The 22,082-nt window shown below is 40.1% G+C and overlaps 1 protein-coding gene across 9 annotated transcripts in view; it reads left to right on the plus strand.

Moving 5' to 3' along the window:
• Positions 1–22,082, plus strand: part of DAAM2 (dishevelled associated activator of morphogenesis 2) — a 197,640-nt gene that overhangs the window by 156,687 nt on the left and 18,871 nt on the right. For 7 of the 9 annotated variants that reach the window (XM_072333778.1, XM_072333775.1, XM_072333774.1 and 4 more), the window contains 8 exons: positions 2,062–2,094; positions 5,155–5,261; positions 14,439–14,523; positions 16,038–16,144; positions 16,684–16,772; positions 17,483–17,651; positions 19,412–19,519; positions 21,202–21,262. In XM_072333778.1, the coding sequence (XP_072189879.1) occupies positions 2,062–2,094; positions 5,155–5,261; positions 14,439–14,523; positions 16,038–16,144; positions 16,684–16,772; positions 17,483–17,651; positions 19,412–19,519; positions 21,202–21,262 (759 nt within the window). The remainder of the gene's footprint in view (positions 1–2,061; positions 2,095–5,154; positions 5,262–14,438; positions 14,524–16,037; positions 16,145–16,683; positions 16,773–17,482; positions 17,652–19,411; positions 19,520–21,201; positions 21,263–22,082) is intronic. The other 2 variants (XM_072333782.1, XM_072333783.1) reach the window with 1 other exon arrangement.

Raw genomic sequence — 22,082 nt, forward strand, 5'->3', positions numbered from 1 at the left:
TTTCTGATTTACCAGCTCACAGTCATCTAGATAAACATCACAATTTGAACTGTGAAGACCGCAATGTTGCCCATCGCATGATGGCATTTAATTTCTTATTCTTCTCCTGCAAATAGCTGTTTAAGTGTGTGTGTGTGTCTCTCTCTCTGCAAATGTCATGCACTGAAGTAGAAAATTAGTTCACAGAGAGGAAGAAAGGCACATGAAACTGCACTGCTGTAGAAGACTGGGTGTAGACCCTGTGCCAGTAGCTTAGTTATAGCAGAGAGCTTCCAGCTTTTGTGAAAATAGGCAGACTGTCATCTGTGGACAACAGCAACCACTGAGGTGCCATTCTAATGTAGTGGTTTTGTGCGAATGTGTGGCATTTGAGGTGCAAACACTGCAGCTTCCTCACTAGAAGTGACTTTCCAAAGCCTTGCCACATTTGTTACCCCAAATATAAACTCAAAAATGTACTGGTCTATTGATACTTAGTTAGAAATATAATATTTATGTCTGTATTACCAACTACTGAAAAGGTAGTACATGTATGTATGTGGTACATGTATGTAGTACAATATGTCAATATGTAGTACAGTATGTAATACAATACATACATGTATGTATACAATATGACATATTCAGTTGTAAACTAACATGACACTATATCTAAACTTTCCCACTGAAACAGAGCCATCATCTCAGTGATCTCCATGGGTCTCAGAACAGTTCTCTTTGTGCTCGTTAAGCTCATTTTATGACAGTGGCTGCAGACACTGGAGTATCACTTAGGAAATATCATCATGGCTTTGTGCAGTGAAGTGTATCGATACCCTTCCAGCTTTCATTTTCATTTCACATTTCTAATTTTTTTTCAATTGTATTCTGTTGATATTACTTTAAGTAATGCTTTCTTTTTCATCCATATTAACTCAAATGAGAACTAATGAGAACTAAATTCCAAGCAACAATTCCTCATATTTTCATTTTCTTTTTTAGTTTTTTAATTATTTTTATTTTTTCAAGGTTGGGCAACCAAAATTGCTTTTGAATCAAACTGTTATGAGAACTTTCCCAATCGATTCACACTTGGTCTTTTCTCCTCTTCTACTTTATTGATACTCCACTCTGGCCAAGTATGTGTTTACCCTCAGATTGTGACTTTTAAACTTCCTCCAAATGCCTGTAAAGAAAAATGTCAGAGCAAAACCCTGCTCTTTTGCGTCTGAAATGTTGAACGAGTACAGACAAAGACATTTCTTTCTTTGCTGCTATTAGTATGATCTTATTTTTTCAGTTTCATTTCTATCTAACAGCTTTCTCTCTTTTTTTGCTTTTTTATATATTTATTTATTTATTTTAATGATGAAGGATCTCTTCTCCTCTCTCAAGCCCAGTGTGTTATTTTGGGTGGCTGTTAGGAAAATTGTTCGATGTACAGAAGGTTGGAGCAAGAGTTCTTACACGTGTCTTTTGACTTTACTCCAATCTGACTGTGTAATATTGACCTTTTTGTTCAGCGTATCTGATGTTTTCCTGGAGTACGGAATAGTTGGTGTCTGTTAGCCAGTGCCGCTGTAAGAGTTTTTTTAGTACTTACACGGTGCTTTTGGCTATAAGCTGTTGGCTCTAAGTTGTTAAAGCTATAATGTGCCATTGAAACAAGTTGTTACTATTAAAGGCAAACTATGCCTGTGCATTAGGGGAGGAGAACTGACCCTTGATTTTTAACCTTGGCAGTTCTTTCAGTAAGGCTCTGGACTAGATTTGTAAAGGTATTTGAGCATTATCCTAGTTAATGTTTCTAGACCTTAGAGATTTATGGTTTGGAAACTGAATTTATTCATTTCAGAAAAGACCTAGAACTCTTATTTCCCTAACACCTGCTGATTTAAAATATGTGAAGAAATGCTGAAATACCTTTAAACCATTTGGGCCAGGATTACCTGCTAAGCATTTTATTCTCTTAGAAAATAGTGTGTGTCTAAATTCAGCTGCCTTGTTAAATGTGGTGTACTTCTCTGTGTCTGACTTTTGGCATGTTTCCTTCTTTGTCATTTGTGACTGCTGCCTGCATAGGACCTGCTAACTAACCCCTCTTCCTGTAAGCAGGTGAGTATCACTGTCTGCCTTCTGATCCTCTCACAGTGCTTGGGAAGGAGACACTACACCATGCTGTTATAGAATCATGCCTTGTCTCATTCCAGTCTTTCTTGTGTCCTTATAACTATGCTTCCTTGGTGGAGAAGGTAGTAAAAAAAACTAATTCTTCAGTTGTGTTTACTCTGCTACAGAAAGATGCTGTTCCTGCTCAATTAGCTATAACCACTCTGTGGTTTCTGCTGGTGTCTTTGTAGTTCCCATTTTGATGATTCTGGGCAAAATGACCAGAGGCAAAGTATTTCTTATTTTATTCATTATATAAGCAAAATTCTTGGGAGAGACTTTTGAGAAGAGCAAGACTCTTACAAGGGGATTTTTCAGATGTCATAACAAGTGTCTTTGGCATTATAAGAAAGTAGTTCTTGCTTTGAGTACTTATGGGACTGTAGCTAGAATGTTTCCTGTGTTGCTGGAGGAGCATCTAGGCCACAAACTGTTTATCATCAAGGCAGTATTTACCATAAAACAAGTCTGTGTGATAGTGTAGATTTTTGAATTTGTAATTAAAATCTCAAATCTGAAACACAATACAATACTGTTTGAAGTATACAACACAATGTTAGCCCACATGGAAAGACTGTAAAGAATAATGGGATAAAATGTAGACATTGTTTTGTAGGTTGACAACAGCTCCAGCTGTTCTTGCTCTGTGAGTTTGGCTTACCCCACAAAAGCTGGTCGCTACTGCCTCCTTGCTCTTCTTTTTCCGTGTCTAAGAAAACACAGATAGTCCACATGCAGTCTGTTTTTCTTCAGTTAAGTTTGCAGTCTGGCTTCAGTAAAACCTGAGGCTTCATCTGCTTTTGCTTACACAGAACTCCAAATGTCTATAAATATCTTTCTCCTCAATATGAGTTGGAGAGAATATATTTTTAGATGAGACTAGGCCACTCCTTATGACCAAGGAGTGGGCCATATCTGAATAGTTCAGGTATTCATCTCTGTTGAACCTTCAGGGCTGGGGAATTGAAACGGGATGGAGACTGTTATACTAATCCCTCCTGCGTGGCTTTAGGGGAAGCCATCTGAATACACTGCATAGCCAAGCCTTGAAATGCACAGTATGTAGCCAAGCCCTGAAATTACTTTATTTTTTTTCTTTTTCCTTGGGATGGGTGCTGTATAATGGTAACCAGCTGTACTTGCCTGCAAACACTAGCTAGTGAGAGACAGTGAAGCTTTTAAATTGGGAACAAAGCACAGACCTAGCAGTACCTTGCTTACCTCTCACTATTCAACAGCTGCCTATCTCCATATTCCCCTGCCCTCCTCCCCAAAAACTGAGGAAATATGGAAAAACTGGACATTTCTGCATACATCCTGGGACTGCGCTGCTCTTCTGTTTTGTTAGTTTTCCTCAAAAATAATAAACTTGCTAAATGGTCATTTATTTTTCTTCCTTAGAAACTCTTTTTGATTTGTCCAGTAGTTTTGTGTTTTCTTTCTTTCCCAGCTGGACACTCTGGGCTTCTCAAGCAGAACTATAGAGTGCATGTCTTTGGTTAATGGATTGTACCTGCTTATATTGGTAGTGGCTCCCTGCAATGCATTTTCATGTGGTTATATGAATCCTTTGTGTATCCAGGAGCAGCACAGGCTTATTGTGGGTACAGCCACATGACTTTAAATGGGAAGTAACAGTATGAAATTGTGCAGGGTTTACATATAAATTTCACAAACTTGGGGATTAAAAAATCAATAAGTGGATTAATTGGGAGAGCAGTAAATCATTCAAAAGCATCATATTAGGAGTTAGTAACTCAAAACAGACACTAATATAAGTAGGATCTCAGCTGAAAAGCTTTTGGTCCAAGGCAGTAATTCGAGAAATTCCATACTTGTCACAGTCTTACAGGTATCTGCTGTTGACCACACTCAGGGACAAGACACTGGACAGGACACAAAAGGTTCAACCCAGCATGTTTGCTATTATGTCCAATGGAAGAGATCACATATTAATTTGATGGATGGATTCAAAGCTGGATTATACTAGTTAGTTTCAAAATCTCAAGGAATGATAGTATGAGTGTAATGAAAAGGCATTTTTAAAGAAATTCCAGCAACAGCTAGCTGGGAAGATAAAAGCTATCCTGTTTCTGGTTTCTTCTGCTGATTACTTGGGAGCTATTATGCAAGATTATCACTTTTTATCATCACCTCTACTTCTGTTTAAGGAATGGTGTTAAAAGATGGAAAATGGAATTACAGAAAAGCCAGTCTCTAGAAGTATAACAAAATCCATACCTGATAATTAGGCAGGACAAGGAGTCAGAGACTTGTGGATGATCAGACAAGTTCTGCAATTAGTTTCTGTCTGTGCTCTGTGTGAAACATGTTGGACTGGTATTTTCCAGGGTTTATCCAGGTGGTGAGTTTGGTGATGGGGATATACAGAAGACTTTGGGAAAAGTTGTTTTCTCCATGTTTAATTGTATTAATTCATTTTAAAAGAGAAGCTAACTCAAATGTAGTCATTGGCGACTTAGTAAAATATGTAGTCTGATAATGGCCATCTTGCCCTACTGTTTGCATCTCACATGTAGCATGGATTAGATTGGTCCAGTGGCAGCTTTAAGAGATGATCAAAGGATTTTTCCTGATTGGGCTGCAGCAGAAAGATTTTGCAAAAGACATCCAGCTGAAGGATATGTTAACGACACTAGTGGGCTTTACCATATGTGCCCAGTTTTTCTGTCAAGCTAGATTTACATTAATAATGATCTACATAATAATATCACAACTGTTCATAGAGTGAATCCACTAAGTTAGAGTCAGGTCCATTATTTGGTGATCTTACAGGTGATAATGAATGACTCCTGTCTGTCTAGTAATACAGACTTTACCTATATGTTTTCTGGCCTTCATGCTTCCTTTTCTTACCATGTGGGTGGATTTGCCCAATTTGGGATATTTTTTTTTAATAATACTGAATTAACTCTATCAGCATTGGGTGAATAGATAAAACATGATACTGACTGTCTTCCCCCCCACCTTTTGAATTATATGCAGAAAGAGATGGGTTCAACAGAAGACCTTTACCTCTCCACACGAAAAGTGAAAGAACTCTCTGTGATTGATGGCCGGAGGGCCCAGAATTGTGTCATTCTCCTGTCCAAGTAAGTGTGCTAAACCTTAGCTGACAGCGTAAGCTGTGGTCATCGCAGAGGCAAGAGGGGAGTGGAATTTAACAAATGGACATGTACTTTTTCTTACCTAGACCTGCTGTCCAGTACCTGTAGCACTTCAAACAAAATTCTTTTTGCAGCTTAATAAAAGCAAGTGCTTTTGTGAAGTGTTAGCTCTCTTAGTATGCACCCATGCACACACATTTTGTTTATTAAGCAGGTAGGCATAGAAACCAGGATGTATCTGAATACATCACTAAGAGCTATCTGTACTTATGGGCAGATGAAATGAGCTGGTTGGCAGTGCTTCCACTTCATTCTAAGCGATGTGTCTCCCATGTGGTTTGTATGCCATTTAGCTCAATTTGTTCTGTATGTTGTTTTCTAAATGTTGCAGTAATCATCTCCTTGGAATACAGCAGTGTTGACAGTGGTGATCATCTTTATCATTTTTGGAAGGTAGTTAGAAAGTTGGCAAATGTAAGAAAAGATATTTAAGAACTAAGACTTTTATTTGTATGTATGGCTTAAGAAACCATGATTCAGCTTTGCATGCTCAAGTAATGACCCTATGCCTTCAGATGCTGTGACATCAGGGCTGTCTGTATGTTTTTCATGACTTTCTGCCAACCTGTTTACTGGGCTAAATATCTATCACTAAACAGCAAATTTGTGTAGGGTCTGAACCACCTGAGAATCTTACCTTCCCTGTCAGAGGCAGGAAGCAAGACTGGGAAACCTGTGGCAGTACTGAGCTTGAAAACTCTTCCATTGATTGGCAGAAAATGCATCTTTGTGTGATTGTCGGCTTAGCAAGGTAACAGTTAAAAGCAGAGCTGCAGCCAGACCACCAGGACTGGAGTGAGTTCTTTCCACTGTTTGGTGAAAACTGGAGGCACTCATTATGCTACATATGTGGTATTAGCCTGCATGTCAGCAGGACCCCTACCATCCAAACCAGCATGGAGGGAAGGGTTACATTTCTCTCTCTGCAGTAGTTGCCAATGCATGTTTTTGCTGGTGTTGGCAGCTAACTGCAGGCTGGGGCAGAGGTATAGGGGCAACAGGATTTTCATGCTGTTTGACAGACCTGTGAAAGTGTATCTGAGGCTCAGATTAAGTCATGTAAGCACATGGAACACTTCCTAGAGTGGTAGCATAATGTGCGCAGGTGGCTGGGCTGAGGAGAATCCAAGAAGGTGGTCCATGACTTGCTGTGACACTAGATGTTTATTTTTAAATTACTTCTATCCCATAAACAAGAGAAAGTGTAGGTGGCAGCAGCTTGCTTTTCACTGGTCATCTCTTCTGCCATGCAAATCTGGCCTAACCTATCCTATGAAATTATCTCTGAACAGCGAGAGAGAGACAAAAGACAGTCCCCATGATGTGTAATACTCCTGTTGCCTCCAGAAAACTGATGTTGGTGCACTAGCCTTGCAATTCAGGGTATTCAGTGTGATCACTCCAGGTGTGCCATGAAGCTAGCAAGTGTTGAGTTGCTAGTTTGTACTCAAGAGCTGAAAAGCTTCTCCAACGAGAAATATTCTGGTCTTATTGTTAGCAGGCCCCTCACTACAAGAAAGCTATTGAGGCCCTGGAACGTGTCCAGAAAAGGGCAATGAAACTGGCGAGGGGTCTGGAGTACAAGTCTTATAAGGAGCGGCTCAGGGAGCTGGGATTGTTCAGTCTGTAGAAGAGGAGGCTCAGGGGAGACCTCATTGCACTCTACAACTTCCTGAAGGAAGGCTGTGATAAGAGGGGTTTGGCCTCTTCTCCCAGACAACAAACAGGACCCGTGAAAATGCGCACAAGTTGTACCAGAAGAGGTTTAGATTAGACATAAGGAAAACCTTTTTCTCTTAGAGAGTGGTCAGGCACTGGAATGGCCTGTCCACAGAGGTGGTAGAGTTGCTGTTCCTGGCAGTGTTCAAGAGGTGTCTGGACAAGGAGCTACAAGATATGGTTTAGTGGCTTGTGGTAGCAACAGTAAAGGGAGGACAATTGGACTAGATGATCTTGTAGGTCCTTTCCAACCTTGTGATTCTATGATTCAGGCCTAACAATGCCTACCAGTTTTCACTGTGCCCTGTTAACTTTGCTGTCACCAGGGCTATCATTAACTAAGTTGGTTTCATGCTTGTCACGGATAACTTTACACCCAAGATATCAGAAGTATCTCATAGCTTGGACCAGGATTGCATCTCCTCCCCAAACCTCCCTTTCAAAAACAACTAGGAAAACAAAAATCTTTGGGAACTAAAATGGCACCTCTGTATTCTTGTCTCTTCCTGCACTTTCTGCTTACATGAGTCTGTGGTTGAGGATAGCAATTGGGAGGATTGGCTACAGACAGTAATTGAAAGGATTATACAACCCCACTGCAGTTTTTTTTTCAGTATCCCAGTGCTTCCTCCTTTAGGCTAAACCCAGAGGGAGAGATGCTCCTAGCCAAGTCTTCCCTGCTTGCTGCTATGTCCTTGCTTCTCCTGCAGTGCACCTTACACGTGTACAGACACATGCAATGAGAAAATATTTTAAAATGGTGACAAACAAAGAGAGTTTGAGCAACCCTGAGCTGCAGCCCCAGCTTTCAGGTTGCCACAGTATCTGCCAACAGCTGTTTCCAATTTACTCTTACTGTGCATATATCCCTGTAGTTTATTCCCCCTTTGTTTACACTAAACTGCCGTGTCCTTTAAAGTAAAATAGCTGCATGGGTTGGGTTTTCTTTCCCTCCACTACTCAAATGTTTTTGTTTTACTAACACTATGTTAGAAGGGGTCAGGCAGAGCTCATATTTCATGTGATCCAACAAGCCAAAATCTAGCTAGAGTGAGAAAAAGATGTCTCTTGCATTGTTTCATAGAGAAACTGGAGCATGGTGGACTGAAAAGAGATGAAAATTGAATTGTTAATTATTTTTTGCTAACAGTGAGGAGATTCATAGGACTTCCTCCCTGTTCTCATCTCAATTTTCATTAGTAAAAAAGAAAAGAGGGGGGGGAGTGGGGGGTTCAGCTACTTGATAGCAACATCTTTCAGTTCTCCTTCAGTGGGAGGATATGATAGTTCTTGTTTAGTGGAACCTTATGGATCCAGAACCAAGTCCTTTCCTATAGGCCAACTGAAAAGATTTGAACAGGCATAAGATCAGTTTATCTCACAGTGTTTCCAGTAGGTTATAATTCAACCAAGGCGTGGAACCATCTGTCTGTGGTAAGTCCAGGCGCCCACTGTCTTCAAATCTGGCTTTCTTAATGGTGTTTCCAACATACAGTTATTTCTGTCACACTGGAAACCTGCTATCCCTCATGAATTTCCCGATGTCTTCAGTTTCCACCAGGCTGGAGAATTTACTGTCAGACTTGTGTGGTCTGGAAGAGCCATCCCAGATCCCTGTGCTTCCCTGCTTTCGCCTCACAGCTGGAAACTTCTCTGACCTCTCTCACCAGTGTGGCTTCTCTTTCCCTTCATTACCTAAATAACAGATAGTATTTTCACTGCTCTAGTCTTTTTATTGTACCACATCTGAAAATGTTCCTTACAGAACTTGCCTATGGCTTGCATCTCTTACTGTTTTGTTCTGTGAAATGCTCTTCAGAGTTCTGGTCTTATGAGAGACATCACTCACATGGAACATACATGGACTGTATACTTATGAAGGTTTTTTGAACAAATTACTTTGCTTGAATTCCAGCAAAATGATTATGTCAGAGTTGTTCTGAGATGTATTTGTTATTCCTGTGGCCCAGCTAGTCAGCCCTCTCAAGAGGCTTGAAACAGTAGGAATGCTAGAAAAACCTCATAAATACAGTTAGTAGCAGAAGCTTACACAATCTGACTAAACAAAAATAATTTTAAATGTTAATGTCTTAGTAGTTATATACTGTGAACCAGGCTTAGCAAGCAGCTGAATGAGAAGTTTGTGTCTTTCATGGTTGTTTTTTCAGACATCTGTCAATGAGGGAGAAGGGACTTGTGCAGCACTTCCAACCAGAATACTGAAGAGACCGAGTATTTTTCTCACATAGCTGTGCCTCCTCAGAGTTTCTAAGCCCTTTTAGGTCAAACATTAAGGGGGTGAGCTGTTCAGACAGCGCTGATCTCCATGTGCTGCCTGTGCAGTTCCCCAGCCCCCATGTGCTTTTCTGCCATGTGGCAGTACACTTTTCACCCTTATTTTAAGGCAGATTCTAAGTACTATGATAATTTGGGGGTACAGATCATATCTTGATATAGAAACAGTTCATCAGACTCACCAGTTCAATTCTTCTGTCTTGATCAGGCAATAAACACTGCTTCCTGGTTCCTGGAGGAATTTTCTGTTTTTAAGTAAATGTCCACAAATAAGTCCAGTGTATTATAATCCCCAGAGTTAAACTGAACATATCAGCCAGTGCCATTCTGCCTTAAATCATGAATAGGAAGCAGTAGGTAGGGCTGTGATAAAGGATGAACAACTGTCTATCTCATCAATATGTCACTGTTGTTTGGGGATTCCCATGTTTGTCCCTGCTTGGTTTGGAAAAATGACATCTTCTTGGTAGGAAATTGAGAGTGTTTGGATACAAAGTATGTTGGTCACTCATGAGATTTCTCTGAACACAGTAAAGAAAAGAGAAGGCTGTTTCTTCATGCACTTAGCAAAATATTTCCACAATGAAGTGCTGCAAATGCACTGGTAAATTTTTGCCCAATACATTGATACCATGGTGCAAGTTGTATGTGATAGAAGTCTACACTGTTCCCAAAATGTACAGCATTGTCTTCTTTACTGACAAGATGTGTTAGCAGCTGAGATAAAACGTGAAAAGAGAGTTTTCTCCCCTAGGTTAATTTGCAGTTCAACCAGCCTAATGTTCCTGAATGGTTTTTCTGAAAAGAGAGATATCTGCTTTTCCTGCCTTTATGGGTTACCAACAGTGAGTATTCCCAGAAGGTAGCTATTTAACATCAGCCTGGTTGGCAGTTGTACAGAGCCTTAGGAGAGCTCAGTAGTTTGAGAAGGTTTATGTACCAGTCACAAAATTTGGGATTGAATTCACTGGTAACCTGTGTGAAATGAGTTGTGGAGATGGAGCAGCCTGTGATCAATAAAAGCTAAAAACTGAGTGAGCTCCACAAAGTGGCCTTAGCTAAGTATGTGGAGAAATGTACATGTTTGAGGTTGTGCTCACACATGAGAAAGGGCAAGGCCTGTTTTACTGTTTTCAGCTAGCAGCAGTGTCACAGTTACTACTGCTAACATCTTCACAAGCCCTGTGGTTTTAGTTCGGTCTAGATATACATTAAAACAAGTCCCATTCTCCAAAGAAAAAGGAAGAATGGGAACATGGTGCTAATGTAGCTGCAGCACTATTCAGGGTTCTCTGGTAGCAGGCAGACAAGCTGCTTTCTTAAAAGCTAAGCAAGATCCAAGGAACAAACCCATGAAGTGACTTGCTTTTTCATCTATGGAGGGAGATGGTTAATAAGCAACAAATATTCTGTTTTGATGCATGGAAGAGAGGAATGAAGGGGGGAGGTTACTCTGATTTAAATCAATGGGTATATTTAAGAATGAGAAATGAGTGAGCACTGGGTGTCTGCAAGGGAAGTTGATGTAAAGCTGCAAAATGTCTCCCAGGCATGTTCAGAGACAGGCTGCTGACTTTCTCCAAGAGGACGAAACAATAAACCACTTGATGTCTTCAAGTGAAGCTGGTGTTAAATCAGCCGAGGTGTCCTGGGGAGATTAGTGATGAATTGCCCAGCAGAGTCAATAGAGATTATTTATGAAGCCGGAGGGGATGGAGGGAGGCAGCTTAAGTACCATATCACAAGTTATTTGGTACTTGTTGAATTTTAACATTGCTTGAAGATGACTCAAGCAGTTGGACTTCCATACACTGCCACCAGATGTATGGGTAAGGGGAGAAGGAGGGAGTGTTCTCAGTAAAGATCTTTTCCATTGCTCTTTTGACGTGTCAGGCTGCTCTTGAACAAAACTACAGTTAATACCTGTGCTCTGAATGAGTGTTCCTCAGCTGAGGAAAGAGGTACAGTCTTTTCTCCTGGTTATGTTTATTTCCTAAGTTCTGATGCCAGGATTGTTGCTTTGGTTTAGAAGTGTGAGGCAGAGAGAATGCTTGAGTTCTATGCTGTTCTGAATAGAGTTGTCTCCAGCAGCTGGAGAAAGAGTGCCTGGATCTTCGAAGCCTGTAAGAAAGTCATTGCAAGCTTTTTAGTAGACACTTGATTTACTGAAATGCAATTTCTGCAGTGTAATTTTTTGGGCTGCAGTTCCACGTTAATTTGCTGTCTGTGCCTCATGAGTTTTAGGCTCTGAGGGATGCCTCTGTTTAGTTCTAAATGGAAAGAGTTTATGCATCTGCTTTAGGTTCCTCTTTAATCACTTCACCTGTTTCTGTTTAAAAGCAGCACATCTGTTTCATATTACCACTGTCCATCTTTAAGATCTACTGCATGACTGAGCATTAATTTTGAAGATACAAGAAAAATCACTTGATTAAGAATTCTTTGGCCAGTTATTCAGCCAGGTTTTACTGGGAAGATCCCTGTTTAGTGCTGTTGATGCTTAATACTCTTGAAATATGTCCCACCTCAAAGAAGACTGCTTTGGAAGAGTAAGCTTGTTTTGCCATAAAACCTTCTGTACTTGTAATTGGATTGGTAATAATCGAGGATGCACACCTGCAGGCATCATGACCCCATTACAGGCCTGTAAGTGACTAAGTTAAACTGCTTCTCAGCGGGGGGCTGGCAAGCTTTCTGGTTCTCTCCACTGTGGGCTAAACCATCCAAGCCAGATGTTTTTCTGCGGATGGCTGGGCACAGAATCATTCAAGAAATCAAAGTGTTTGTATAACTGTCTGTCCTTGGGGCTCTCCATTATTTTTGAACAGATGATGTTTCCAAGTGTATTTAGTAATGATAAATGGCAGCAAACAGTGGAGCTTGGAATCCAAAGTCCTCAGGCTCCTGGACAGAATAGTGAGATCTGCAGTAATGTGAGCCACACTTTCTGTGTTGCTAATGTGCCTCGGACCTCCCTGTTTGGTCATATTTATTGAGTCCCCAAACACACGCACACGGGATCTCTGTGTAAAGAGGTGGTCAGTGTATTAATTGTTTGAATTATTTTCATGGAAAAAAGGCACTTTTTTTATTTATTTATTTTTTAATTTATTTTCTTCTCATAAATCTTGAGTGAAAGTAGCAACGCCATCACCAACAAAAACCCTGGCATTCATGGATTGGCCTCTTGTCTCTCCTCTGACACGCTCTGCTCCTATGTCACAAGATACAAGCCCTTTGTGTGGAAGCCAGATTCTGGAAAATGTAAGGGTGTGCTTTGTGACACTTCTAAAAGTGTAGGCACCAAATTGTCTGGGCATGTGTACGTATGTCTGCTAGGAGCCAGGCCCACGCCTAAAAATAAGCTTCTCAAGACTCAAGCAGTTATGGTGTTTGATCAGCTCTGGGTCATGCAACCATAGGGTTGGACTCGATGATCTCTAGAGGTCCCTTCCAACCCCTATAATTCTGTAATTCTGTGATTCATAGACTTCACAATTCATGATTATTAAAGCCAAAAGAAACTTCAGCTTTCTGATTGAGAATGTAGGGTTTTAAGCAGAAGCCTGTGTACTGAGGTTTGTTGTTTTGATCTTGAGTGAAAGCTGATGACCTAAAGCAAAAAGTTTTCAGCCTTTCACTCTAAACCTTCTAATCCTTTTATTTCTCAAGTACGGTTGTTATGAAGGTTTTGTGGTAATTCTTATTTTGCTGTTATCAGTTTGCCTTCCTTTTCAAAAGCAGTGGACAGTTAGGAGTAGAGTGAGAGTAATTAGTTAAGTGGTGTAATATTTAAAAGCTTTTGAATTTCTGCTGATTCATATTCTAGTTTCCAGCTGTTGGTTGTATTGGGCAATATTAAAATGTTTTAAGTTTCTCAGATTTAGTAGTATTTCCTGTTCGTAAAAATAAAGCTCACTCTTTTGCTTTTACATAGAAATGTAATTCTATCCAAATGGCAATAGCAATGTGAAATTTGAACATGGAATTGGTTAGCATGGAAGACAGAAACATTCTGGCTTGTGCATCAGCGTATCTCTTGTTTGTATTCGCAATTTCTCTTTCTGCTGTTAATTAATTAAATTGATTGTAGAAGGTCCATGGAGACTGCGGGCTTCTCTCCTCAAATGTTTATTTTCAGTTTTTCCTGTTTTAGTCCCCAGATTGAGATTTCCTTCTCAATAGTTCTCCCCTATTCTGCTAGGGAGGTCAATGAGGGTGTTGTGAGTGTGGGAGAGTAGTATAGAATTTGTTGCTTGCAGATATGTTTATTGTCACTTGCACTGAGAACCACCCATTAATTTCTGTCAGTATATCAAACAGCCTTTCAGTGATCCCTAATTTTGACTGTTCTGCCCTGGATTTCAGTTGGAGAGCCTGAAGATTTGTTTTATTGATTTCTTGTTTAGTTGTAACTGATGACTCTTAGCTATTGCATACAGGTGTACAGGAGTAGGTGAGAAGAAGAATATAATGTTAACACCTCAGATATTAATAAAATAAGCTTATGTTTTTAGGGCTTGTTCCATATCGGATATAAAACATGGACTTTTCTGTGATATCAATTCCTTCTTCAGCTGAGACTGCTAACAGAATGAACTTAGCAAGCACAAACAGGAACCATTTTCTCAGATTTGTCATGGAAAGATCAGAATAATTATTTGTTACCTTGGGAGATCCTTCAATATTTAAAAGCAGAGGTAAAGCGTGAGCTCACAATTGCTTACAAGCCATGCAGATTTGCAGGGGTTTTGTGCTATGAAAGGATAAGGGAGATATTTTGATGAAGGAGGAAACTGGAAGCACTTTTGGTCTATGAGGACTTGAGTTTTGTTAATTGATGTGTATGTAGGCAGTGTATGTTTGATTTACTGAAGTGGATTTAAAAAAAAATAAAGAAAGAAAAAGTAAAAAAACAAAACAAAACAAAACATGAAATAGAAAATCTCAGCCTGTTAAACATAGTTTCACATAGGTCCTTCCCACAGCTCTTTCGTATTATTTGTAAGGACAGCTTTTCAGATTTCCTGTTTTCTGAACTGGCAGAGTAACTTTTCAGTAATGTTGGAATGTTGGTACTGTTGAAAGGTTGAAGCTGTCAAATGAAGAAATCAGACAAGCAATCTTGAAGATGGATGAGCAAGAAGACCTAGCAAAAGATATGCTTGAACAGGTGAGTAAGATTGCTGTCAGCTATACCATATAAGTAAACTTCTCACTGCCTTTTTCTCAGCCAAGTTAAGTGGATGTATGTGGTGGCTGTGCCACTCTGTCTGTGGATGTGAACTGCATGCTGGAGCATGAGAAATGCTATTTTTCCCAGTGTCATCAGGCATATCTCCCTTGTTTAACCCTATCTATTTGAGTCTACATGTGTAAGGTTGAATTTGATCCCTTGGGCTTTTGAATTTTCAATAACAGTATACTTTTCCTGATGCAATATATGCATGGTTATAGTTGGTATGGGGTTTGCTTTTGTGTACTCTCTTCTTACCTGTGACTTTTCCATGACTTTTACAGTATGTTTATATACTGTTTATCTTTTCTTTTTTCTTAACGTGTTCCCTTGCCCAGCTTTTCCATTGGGAAGGGTCATGAATCAGATTGTGTATTTTGATGGTTACAGCCAGGACTCTAACCTCTAAGAAGGGACTTGCGTTCTAACTAGAATGGTTAGAAAGAAATTGAGAGACTTCTGTCCTGAGTTTGTACACCATGGAGCTTGTAAGGAAAGCAAAACAGAACAATTAAAACACCATTCCTCCATTTTTCCCATTTACAGTAAATGAAAGATGATATTTTGACCACAGCTGCAAATGATAAAATTCCTCAGGAGGGCACAAAATGTTATAATTCTCACCTCTGTGACAAATGTAATTACTTCTTTGTGTGCAGTCACCATACTTAATCATGTACTAAAAGGTATTCCATTTTGGAAATGTATTGCCTGCTTGTCGTCTTAACTGAATGCTTGCAGCTGCTTTATGAGTCACTGCAAACTGCTGATGCTCCACACCTTTGAGTACCACACTTTTGTGGGGTGGGATGCAATATCAAAGAAATGGTGAAAAGCAAAGTGCTTCTCACAGGCAGTTTTGTCCTTGTGGGTGTGCACAGAGGCTGCATGCATGGCAGTATTTATAACCAGACTAAAGCACAGCTACCACTAGTTATGTCAAAAATCTGTCAAAGTATGAGCTTTTAAGGTCAGCGTATGAATAGCAGCCAGTGTCAGATACACATCTAGTGGCTTGGTTATTGTTTATTGTTTCCGCAGTGTAGGGCGGACCCAAGAGAGAGATAGATGGGGCTTTGTGCGCATTCCAAGATACGCACAAGGAGTAGTTCACACTGGTTGGGGTGCATCCTGTTATTGTATGCGCCAGTTTACACTCTGCCTAGTGCTGTGGGAATCGAAGTTCTTTCTGTACTTCCCCTTGGGTAAGCTGCAGTCGTACTTGGCCTTTAGGATTCAGAAATGGGAAATTCCCCTTTGGAGATGAAAATGAATCTAGTAGGGTCAGTGAAGGACAAAGGCACAACAGCAAGCAGATATTTTGAAAAGGTCAGTTTTGTAGCCGCAGCTGCGCTTGAAGTGACAGTCACATGGCTGAATCAAAGTAATGCTTCCCAGTGGTAACAGATAAAACTCTTGTCTTGGTGTTTGGTTTGTGTCTGTCATTCCAGCTGCTGAAGTTCGTCCCTGAAAAGAGTGATACCGACTTGCTGGAGGAGCATAAACATGAAATTGAGCGCATGGCTCGGGCAGATCGTTTCCTCTTTGAAATGAGCAGGTCTGTTCAATATATTATGGGAAAAAGCACTGAGGGCTTCTTGGAAGCACCTGTAATTGTTGTTAAAAGTGGATCATCTGGCACTGAGGGGGAATGTGTAGGAGATTATGGGCCAACATTATACTTTGCATTTTCCAGAAGCCTTCCAGTGTTACAAATGTTTTTCTTCATTATGCAAACTTTTCATTGATAATAAGCACACTCCATGCTGTCACTTAAGGACAATCCCCTGATGACAAGCAGAACTCTGTCTCCTCTGCTTAGCCTTATTCACAGAAAAAGGGATTTCATGACTCTCGTATTTTGAGAGTAGCGGGAGTTCTTCCAGCTCCTTTTCACCTGTAACTCATGCATTCACACTCCCCATTTTTCTAAGTGTTGATTAAGTAGAGTTAGGTGTTTGAACTATGTCTGTAGTCCCATTCATAAATATTTTGGGTCTCAACATTCAGCCATTAGATTATATAGGCAGCATACTGGCCCAGGGATTCAAAATATGGTTCAAGTTCAGTGCTGATTTCACTCTACTCTTTGTGTAGGATTGACCACTATCAGCAACGACTCCAAGCATTATTCTTCAAGAAGAAGTTTCCAGAGAGGCTGGCAGAAGCAAAGCCAAAAGTAGAAGGTATGATTAAAGGCTCTGCTAGGTGCTGGATAAATGGGCAAGGAAGGTAAAAACAGGCTTTTCTTCAAAGGAAGTGTTACATCCATGCAGTGGTTGTAAAGCCAGCGAGTCCAAGACATGCAGTGCACTGGGAAGCAAATTCTGTATGATGCTCTTATACCCATTGACCTAATAAAGTGGTGGTGTTGTTATGCTGTAAATATGACCTGACACACATCAGTGTGCTACCAGGTATTTCTGAACTGATGAAAGCTTCCATGGCCCTTCTGTGCAGGTCTTCCTTCCCTTCTCACTCTCAGTCCTTGCACTTTCCATCTCCTTGGAGCAGTTAGGCTAGCTGCCTCAGAATGTTGTTGTTGTAGAAATGTGTCACTTACAAGAAGAGTGCCATGGCTTCTGTGCAGCATTCCTGGTTATCAGATTGAGGAGGGGAGTATCTTCCACTCTGCATTTTCAGATGAGCTCTAGCCTTACGCCTGTTCCCACCACCTGTGTTTTTGGTGTGGGAGACCCAGGAGAACAGCCCTACTCCTGGGTTCAGAGGAGTGTCCTGCAGAATGAGGAGGTGTATCTTCCTTCCAATTGTCCTGCCTCTGCCTCTACGTTGTCTGTTCATGTACATGCAGTCAGATGGGCACGTTAGGCCTTTCAGTTTATGGGTGAAAATGTGTTAAAAACAATAACCTGGTTGCTTCTTTTCTCTTTCCAAGCTATTCTTCTGGCATCCAAAGAACTCATCCGCAGCAAACGTTTGAGGCAGCTCCTGGAGGTCGTTCTGGCCTTCGGAAATTACATGAACAAGGGCCAAAGGGGAAGCGCATATGGCTTCAAAGTCTCCAGCCTGAACAAAATTGCAGACACCAAATCCAGCATAGACAGGTAGGCTAAAAAGCCTCACATGAGTTAGTAACTGTGCTGCTGCACCTCTTAATATTGTAACAGAAGTGACTGTATTTGATTTTGTTCTTTTTCTTCTTTTTTAGTCTCTAGACCGTGTCTTATTTGGCATTTAAGTAGTGCTTTTCAGTCTAATGTATCCTGAAACATTTAAGATGAGTTAATAACAAAGCGTTCAAATTCTATCATTCGTTTGGACAGTGCACATCTGTTGTTGGATTGGGTTTCTGCAATGCTATACAAAGATGACAAAATGTAGTATTACACTGAAATAAGTTCGGGAGGAGGAGGATTTCTATGGAATTTGCCTTTTATACTGAAGATTTATGAATGGGGTTTTGCAAAGAAGAAAACACAAAAAACTCTGAGCACAGTCTTACATGTCCTGTGAAACATGGAAATGTTTCTGATGCATGACTCGCATAAATTTTACCTACACCAGAACTACAAGTTGTAGCTTGGTGAGACTGACCTTGGCTGTATCTGGAGCAGCTAAGGAAAATAGATGTGGGTTTTTGTTTTTTTTTGTAGTAAAGCTAACTGTTTATGGACATGGGCTGCAGGTCTTTATTTTGTTACCCCATGTTCTGCTTCATATCCCCATGCTGACTCTGGAAATTAATCCAACTGTGGCTGTGAAGAAAATACCACCTTCAGGCTTCAGCAGTGCTAAGATTTTCCTTGAAGATTTCCTAGACTGCTTCGTACTAACTTATATGTTCCTCAAATTGTGAGACCTGCTGAGACCACAGCTATGGTGAAATGACTTCAGATTATGACAGAATGAATAATAGTGGCAAGAAACCATAGGAAATTCTTTGCTACCTATTCGAGTTTGAAATAATAAGACTCTGTTTTGACTAACATGATGTCCTTTCCATATACTGAGGCTAATACATGTGTAGCAAATGTTGAACTTTATTTTTTTTTCTTTTTTTTTCTTTTTTTTTCTTTTTGCCTTAATGTGACTTGACTCAATTTTCCATACATTAAATGCCCTTTGCAGATTTTATTCTCTCTCTACCTCCCAGGCTCTGGTCTTAGTGAAACAGTGGCTATCTGCTATCTTCCTGTCAGTTAACCAAGCAGCACCAGTGTCAAGAAGCTGTTATGGCTGGCTGCTCTCTCTGCATACAAAATTCACTGATGCAGAATTCACCATTTATTTTACAGTTCTTAAAGCTGCTCTTACATCTCTTCTAGATCTCATTTCTTTCCACTCTTGCTTGAGCTGTTGTTTTTGTCAGGGACCCTGACTATTTGAATATAGCTGTTTTTCTGTAGGAATCTTCTTTGCATCTTTGGACTTCCAAGAATTTTTATTCTTCTTAGTTAACTTTTATTTTCTTTCCCACGTTACCTCTGAGAAAAACCTTTTTAGTTAATGTCACTTTAGTACATTTGTTTATTCTCTGAAGTGTATGGGGATAAATAGTATATTGTATTGTGCAATGTTTTTTCCATTATACTATCTGTGGAGATGACTGGAAGCATACTGTTACTCCTAGAACTAATCAAGGCACTTGGGATTTCAGTAGGAATGGTTCATAAAGGACTAATTTATTTTAATCTATGGTGCTTTTCTTTCTATAACAGAGCTGCTAACTGCTGATCTATGCTGATCTATTGCTTATTTTCCTCAGTCAATGACATTTCCTACCCAGATATTCTTTACTCATTTGTCACAATTGTTGTATCTTCCCTTCCCTTTCAGCAACTTCCTTTTTTTTTTTTTTTTTAAGGAACATTACACTGTTGCACTATTTGATTATGATCTTTGAGAAGAATTATCCAGATATCCTAGATATTCAGACTGAATTGCAGCATCTTCCAGAAGCAGCAAAAGTCAAGTAAGTCCAGTCCTACTTCTTGTTCCCACAGCTGTAGTTCACAGTGATTTCTGTTAGCCTAGTGATTATTTCTTTTCTTCTTTGTTGTCTTAGAATCATAGAGTTATTGAGGTTGGAAAGACCACTAAGATTATCTAGTGCAACAGTTCACCTACCACCAATAGTGCCCACTAACCATGTACTCAGTGACACTTTTACACATTTCTTGAACACCTCCAGAGGCAGCACCTCCCTGAGCAGCCTGTTTCAATACCTCACTACTCTTTCTGAGCAGCAGTTTTTCCTGATGTCCTGCCACAGCTTCCTCTGGTGGAGATGTTACAAAATCAGGACCAGCCTTCCAGCTGGGATACCTGCAGTGGCTTTGCTGACATCTTTGATGTTATTCAAATGTAGATCAGCAGGGAATCTTGGTCCAAAATAATTTGCTTAACCAAACTGACTGCTTTACTCAGACATGTTTATAGCTACTCTGTTTCCAAATCAGATGTTGTAACCAGACAGGTCACTGTAATTCACTCACCATACTCTTTGGTTCCTTATCTATGTCATGCGGTGGGTTTTTTTTCTGGATTATTTTATTATTAGTTTGTTTCTAATCCAGAACCAGAAAGGTATAGAGACTAAATTAGCCGTTTTGAAGAAGGTTGTTCAAACTTCTGCACAAAAATGTCAAAGGCATCTGCACAAATTGCAGTATTTTTTTTTTTCACTTCCACAGATGTTTGTTAACAGTGAATACTCAAAGCATCCCCTACGATATTAACATTTTTAATTTCCAGAGCACTGTGTAGAAATATCTTTGCATGTTATTTGTCCAGCTGTGGTTCTTTATGCAAGAAACTACACCACCTACTGAAAGACATGTGAAAAAATATAAGTGAAAAATAAGTGTAGTTTCATACTTCAAGGTCTTGTTTTGGAGGGGTAATCTACTTCTAATAATAGAATTACTCAGGCTGAAATAATCAAATATGTAGAGAAGATACCTGCTGACTTGCAAAATAATTACATACTGTTTAACTGGAAATGAGAAGCTTTTTTTCCGGACAAGCTCTAGGGAAAAGCTCTTGTTTGTATATGACAAACAGCAAATTCGTACACCACTTGTGTCTGGGGAAACATTTGGTTAACAATAGGGTTACATGCTCAGTAACAGTGTAAGCCTGCAAGGACTTTCACATGGTGGAAGTGCAGATGACAAAAAAAAACAGTATTTTGGACCATGAGAAAGACAAAACATTCATGTAAATGAATTTCTAATAGAACTTAGCAGTTGACTGGTTCATGAATAATATGTAGAGATGGTCTGAGAGTACATTGATGTGTGTGCTAAAGCTGGGACCCTCACACTGTGCCAGCCTGCCCGTGTGACAAATGCTCCTTGCTGGAGGGTCAGGCTGAGCTTACAGGGCAGATATTCTGAGGGGAAGAAAATCCTGATCTGTAGTGTGACCACAGGCAATGAGGACCTGCATCTTCTTACATATCATACAAAAAGCAGCATGGAACATTAACAGATCCCTTTCTCCTCATTTCTGATCATCTGATGTGGCTGGTGCCAGAAGCTGGATTCCAGATTTGATGGGCAAATGATCTGTTTGTTCTGCTGCACAGTTCCTGTACTCCTGTTTAACACTGCTCTTTTTGTTTTATCTCCTTCATGTCTGTCTCCTGTGCAGCCTGGTAGAGCTGGAGAAGGAAGTCAACAATATAAAGACCGGATTGAAAGCTGTTGAAGCTGTAAGTATCTGAAGGTTTCCAAAGCTCCATATGTAAAGTATCACAGTCAGAATCAGGGGCACTATATATTTTATGATAAGAGAAAGTGGGCTTTCTTTTTCAGTTCCATTCCATTCCAGAATGCACTAACCAAGAAAAAACAAATAAAAGCTTGTCATGTGGAGCTCCTGCTGATGATCTTAGCAGACTTAAGCCTAATGAAAAGCTTATTTGATCTCAGCCTGGAGAGTAAAAGGACAGTTTGACAAATGGCATGCACTGGAAGGAAAAATAAAATTCTTTCTCGTTCTTTCTGGGGGATGGATGACTGCTGAGCAAGTGTTTCACATGTCCCTTGGAGTAGTAGTAAACAGGTAGTGCACTCTAATATACAACCCTAATATATCCTGTGCACTCCTTATGAAAGTAGACTAGATAAAGATGAGAGAATGGAGCTGTCAAGCAAAGCTGAAATGTACCTGCTCAGTAAAATTAATGAAAACCTTCTAACTGGACTTAAGTTACTTGTGTTTAATCTGTTCTTGGTGCAGAGAATTTCATCTCAGCAGAGAACAGTACAAATGATGTACTGATGCAGTTGTTTGTATTGAACTGTAGGAGTTAAAGTTAAGGCATGGGTCTGGAGTCACAAATTCACGCGTCATCTGTGATTTCCCTGCCTGGAAGACTTTATTGGTTAGAATGTTGATTTTGTTCCTGGGGATGGGCTCCTGAGGCAGGAGAGCCACAATGCAAGAGCACCATACTTGGTGGTGAGAGCTAGGAACTCCCACATTTGCTTCTTGTTTGTGCCATGGTTACATGTGTGGCTTTGAGCAGT

The sequence above is a fragment of the Excalfactoria chinensis genome, chromosome 3 (assembly GCF_039878825.1).
Source record: "Excalfactoria chinensis isolate bCotChi1 chromosome 3, bCotChi1.hap2, whole genome shotgun sequence".
In the NCBI taxonomy this organism is placed as follows: Eukaryota; Metazoa; Chordata; class Aves; order Galliformes; family Phasianidae; genus Excalfactoria; species Excalfactoria chinensis.